This window comes from Scyliorhinus canicula, chromosome 14 (genome assembly GCF_902713615.1).
Source record: "Scyliorhinus canicula chromosome 14, sScyCan1.1, whole genome shotgun sequence".
In the NCBI taxonomy this organism is placed as follows: Eukaryota; Metazoa; Chordata; class Chondrichthyes; order Carcharhiniformes; family Scyliorhinidae; genus Scyliorhinus; species Scyliorhinus canicula.
The window spans coordinates 50,581,884-50,587,477 of record NC_052159.1 but is presented as its reverse complement, the minus strand read 5'-3'; the positions used below and the strand labels follow the sequence as shown (position 1 = coordinate 50,587,477).

At 42.4% G+C, this 5,594-nt stretch overlaps 1 protein-coding gene across 1 annotated transcript; it reads right to left on the bottom strand.

Annotated features, from left to right (window-relative positions):
• Nucleotides 1-500: 500 nt before the first annotated feature.
• Nucleotides 501-3,923, bottom strand: amer2 (APC membrane recruitment protein 2). Its single transcript, XM_038818872.1, is given in 3 exon segments — nt 501-3,846; nt 3,849-3,884; nt 3,887-3,923. Coding segments are annotated over 3 exon segments (1,974 nt in total). The 3' UTR covers nt 501-1,945.
• Between the last annotated feature and the right edge of the window lie 1,671 nt (nt 3,924-5,594).

Below are 5,594 nucleotides of genomic sequence, written 5' to 3'. Positions count from 1 at the left end.
AGCAGGGGCTGGAGGAGACAGATTTCTCCTTTTCTGCTCCACTTCCCTTATCCCACCAGGAAATGTAAAATCCAGCCCCATACCATTTACTGTCTTCTGACATAATTTAGTCAATAGAATTTATTTCATTATGATTAACACTAATGTTGTTGTTCCTCTGTATTAATTGTGAAAGGACAACATTATCTTATTCCCATCTTTACCCTTAAAGATTTTTGTCCTATTCGCAATGCATTCTCCTGCTATTTTTGGGCTGTCCTGTTTTTTTCTTGTTGCTATGTACATGTGCATGTTTTATTAAAGTTAATGGCCTCCTAGAATAGATGGTGCTGTCCTCATTTTTGATGCACTAAATGGGCATTTAAGCATCCTTAAGCTTGCGCTCATTATTTACCTGAACACACTTTTAAGACTGTTAGTGGTTCTCACTGACTCCCCACCCCATCTCAATCACCCCCTCACCTCACTCACCCCAACCACCCATCCCCCCCCCCCCCCAATCAATTCCTTGTCCTCCCAGGGCTACTCAGGGCTACCACAAACATCAGAGCGATCCAAGATTTAGATCCTCTGTGACAGCGAGATGCCTGGGAACCCCAGCAGGTGTCTGTAGCTTGCGCACATAATGTAACAGGCCTGAGATCAAATATAGGGTGGGCCTTAGGCCTATCTGTTCAGGCACAGGGATCAGGTTATTCTGAAAGGTATCAAAACAGGAAAAGAGACAAATTTGACAAAACAGGTGGTTTACAAGTATTTTTCCTGCAAATAAATAAAAACAATTTTAAGCAGTTGTGGGAGACGACAGTAGAAATATATTATAAATATTAAATTTTTGTCTTCCTCTGCATAAGCTGGTCTCTGTCACAATGATTCTTTATAAATAATGGATACACTACAGAGAGATTTAATATAAAAATTGGAGTTCATATAGCCATCACTTACTCTGCCGATATAGGGTTAAAGCAATGACTGTACAGAAGATTCTGGAAAGAACAATACAAGTTATATACATTCTTATACTCTTATCTGCCCTTGTTTGTAAGAACATTTCTGTTGGTCATTTACTGTATTGGATTTTAACCCCACATTCTTAGTTTTGTACTCACTCACATGTAGAAAATAAGAGCACTGGGATTTAGTTATTCAAAACCACAATGGCAGATTGAAAATTAAAAAGGATAAATCACGAAGGCATTACAATTATGAATAATGGCAGTCTTCTCTCCCTTTCAAAAATAAGCTCAAGGGAATAAATGCTGTACTTATTTATCAGCTTTCTATACATTAATTTGGAATGGTTCCTCTGCGATGAGAATACAAGCTGGTCTGGTTATGTAATCATTCCCTGATCATAGTTATGTAACCATCTTACATATTACTCTCCTTTCTTCTTCTGTAGATCATAAACATCCAATGGTTCAACAGAATCTGATCCCAGAATGGATTGGCTTTGGGCACAATCACAGTACAGCTTTTTCACTGCTGTCATTTATATTGATGGCAATTAATGATCAGGTCCTAAGAAAAGGTAGCAATATACTGTCTATTGCTTGTCATTAAAAAATGTACATGATTCGGTTAAAGCTCTTGGTCACTGTTTCACAAATATATTTTGTATTCCCTCACAAAAACATTTTTTCAGCTGTTCCATTTAAAGCTTATGTGCCACACAATTATTTTTTTTCCGAAGTAGCATTTGTAAGCTATAAATATTGTGCTGCATCTGTGCTTCTTAAAGTTTAGCATTACTTTAGTTTTCTATAGGCACAATTCTATTACATCATAGGAGACTCTTCTTGCCAAGTGACAAAAGTTCTGTTGTACAATGTAAACAGTACGAATGCAAGCAGAAACTTGATCCATTGTGCTTAACCTTACAAATATGTGGTTCTAGACTATGTAACATGCGCATTTCAATTTTGCCACGGTAACAGTTTGGCGGCTATTTCTTTTGCATTTCCCTTGGTTGCTGAGGCTTGACCTTGACTTTGACCTTGTTACTGGGTCTCGGAATTGAAGTCTTGGCAACAGGGATTTTGGTCCTTGCTGGCTCACATCCTGCCAACTGTTGATGCGTCTGAGGCCAATGACTATGGTTTGCATCGCCCTGACGAGCAATTAAAGTGGCCTTGTGTCTGGGGATGGCAGATACATTCTTGTCCTTGGCGATTGCAGTAACGTTGGAGGCAGACATGAGAGATTTTGGAGACCGTATTTTAGATTCAGTTACAGAAGACGTTTCTTCATCTGAAACAATGCTGGTCAGACTTTCATCTGGATCTGCAAACAGGTCATACAGCGCATCCCCACTGTAACTGTCTCTGGGAATGCTTGGCTTAGTAGCAAGGGTTTTCCCACTTTCATCATCAGGTCCAGGGGTTGTGGAGTCCCAGTATCCCTCATCGCTATTTGGGACACATTCTTGTTGATCGTTCTTAGTGGTCGTCAGGTCTTCATTATCATTTTTATTTATGGAAATATCATTCAGAGTAAGCGGCTTGACTAATGTATCATCTGCTGCTTCATCAAGACAAGTTGTAATTCCTGAAGCCATCCATGATGTTTGGTCAACTAAAACCTGTTCCTGTTTGTCTTTCAGAGGTTCAGCAGTTGATGGTGGTGCATCCCAAAATTCTTTCAGATATTCACTGTCAACTTCATCTGGGCTTGCCATCTCTTCTCCTCCACCTTGATAACTTAGAATATTTGAGCGTTTCTTTGCACCACCCTTTCCCTTTTCTGCTGAAGCTCCTCTTTCACAGACATTCCCTTCATCGTCCTGATCAGCAATAATGTCCCCACAGCCTGTAAATGAATCAAAGCTCTTTAAAGATGTAACATCAGAAAACATTAAGCAAATTCGATCGATTGATTGTTCCGAGGGCGGATCATTATTGGGTGCACTGGGGGTCGCAGTTTCAGGAGTGTGGCAAGATTCGGATCCAGTTACAGGAACACTTCCTTCTTGCACATTCTGCCCCACATTAGTTAATCCTTCATCCTGTTTTTCCTCCAGCTGCTCTAATGCTTTGACATAAGAATCTTGGTCCAGTAGCTGGTGATCATTGGCAGCTTTCTCCAAATCCTTACATAATTCTGCAAGGCACTTCCCACTATTTGCTTGTTTTGGTTCCTCAGCGGAGGTGCCCTCATTTTCATTCTGCGATTCAGAGGATGTCTTGCTTTGCATTTCCACTGCAGCACTGCCAGGTTCAGAACAAGATTTCTGTGTCTCTTCTTTCACACATTCCAAGCTGGCAGTCAAGGAGCTTGGCAATGTAATAGTGCCATGAATTTCCAGGTACTCAGCTTTTTCCTCTTTACTGATTTTCCCCTTTTTATGCCATCTCATGCTGCTGAACAACCCTTTCAGTCCTTTCTTTTGTCTGTTGCAACTCTTATCTTTCACCTGCTCAGAGTTTGAATGCACTGACTCTCCTTTGCCATTTTCTAATCTGTTCCTCTTCAGTAAGGAAAAAAAACTGTGAGACTTAGCAATAGGTCCACAACCACTGGCAGCAAAGCTCATGCTGCTGACTATGTTTGTACTGGAATCATTCTCCAGTTGATAATTACTCAAGGATTCTTCCTTGTTGCTCACTTCCAGTCCCATATCAGCAATTCCATCATGCGTTTTGCTTCTAACAAGCCCCATTTTTAAGGAGCTTTTCCTATCCCCTTTGTTTTTCACACTAAAAATACTAGGCATGGTGCCCCCTGACTTTTTCTTCCCAAATAATTTAAATGCTGTCTTACTTATCTTGCCAGATTGTTGTTCAGAAGCCGGAGTATCATTACAATCACAATGCAAGTCCATGTCTGCCACGATCGTGATCCTGTCTTCTTTCTGCAGACCACTGCAGCTGCCTGATGCTGACTTTCCCTCTAGCAGCCTCAGTGCTGCTCAAATTCGACTCCATGGCAACCAAGAGGATAAGCAGCTTTCGTCATCTATGGACTAGAGCCAGTCCACTGTCAGAGACAGTAAATTAACCTGAATTTCGGCAAAGCACTGGAAATAATTAGCTTTCTGAAAAATGTATACATTAAAATAAAGTTTCTCTTGTTGTTAATGTAGAAAATTATATTCATTTTTGACGAATAGAAATGATGAGTTGCACAAATAGACACATTTTAATATATACACAGTAATACTTTGATGTTGATACTCAATGGTAAATGTCTGCATAAAATGATTTACATGGGGTGAACTGCAGTTTAGTGGGTTGGTTCCTCTCTGTCAGGGGTTTCAACTTTAGGGGAGTTGTCAGTGTAAAGAGTTGTTAATTCTCATAGGAAAAAGGAAGGGGAAAATGGAGGTTCACTTTCTGAATCCCTTTCACTCCTCATGACTGGTTAGTTGGTAGAACTGCCAGTGTTTTGGGAACAGATTGTCTGATCTCCCTTTTAGCCAGAGAAACATGTAGGAAAAGACAGAACTGAAGAGGAAGAAAATCTAATTGAAAATTAGGGCAGAATTCTCCCATCCCACCCGCCGTGGGTTTGGTGGCAGGCAAAGGCAGAGAATCTAGTGGGAGCCAAAATGTTGGAAACCTCCCAGTGTAAAATAACATTGCAATTCTCCCAATGGCAGGTTAAAGGTGGGTCGGTCATCATACTGACAGGTGGCGTGAAGGTCATTTTCATTTATTTGCTTTCTCATGAATGCTCTTTAAAACAGTTGCCCACCGGTATCCCATCAGACATTTCAATCTTGCGTCACGCCAGCGGGAAATTACATTGGTTTAAAACCTGATTGGTTGAAAGAATGGCATGCACAAGGCAGCCCTCAGTTCGCAAGAGACTTCAAGGTCAGTGCAACAATCTTTCTGTCATTGTGCTGCGCTGCTCCTGATGCACTGGACATCACTCTGCTGGGGCAGACCAGTTCCTTTCCTCTATCTCCACGCCAAGATGGTCTTCACATACATCACTGTGCTGCTGGGCCCATAGACCCTCCTGTGTCACTGACTGAGATCAGTACAACGCCTGGGGCTGGAGAGTTCTGGGATCTCCTTCCCCCCAGTGGCACACACCAGTCTCTCTCCGGACGGCAATGTGCAGCCATGGTGATAGAGGCCTGAAGTTCAACTGGAGCTGGCTGGGGGGGGGGGGGGGGGGGGGGGGGGGTGGCTGATGAACACATGAGAGGTAATGTGAAGGAGGGCTGTGCAAGGATGGGGGGGGGGGAGGGAGATGAGGGCTCATGATGGCAGGAAGAGGGACAAGGAGGTTGATGAAGAAGACGGGCAACGGAAGATGGAGGGAGGCCAAGGAGAGGGAAGCAGGACGCTGATAAGTCTGAATATAATGCTCACAAACAAGAGGGTCAAAGGAATATTATAATGTTTACTGGAAAGGGATGCACTAAGACTCAGGATGCGGTGGGCAGATCCAAGTGGGGCTCACGGAGGATATCTTCACCCTCTTTGACCACAGGTGAGGTTCGAGAAGACTGGAGAATAGTCTTGTTTAAGAAAGGAAGCAGAGATAATCCAGCAAACGAAAGGCTGGTGAGCCTGATATCAGTGGTGTGGAAGTGGTGAAGTACAGGATATATGCACATTTGGAGGAAAATGGACTAGTTAGTG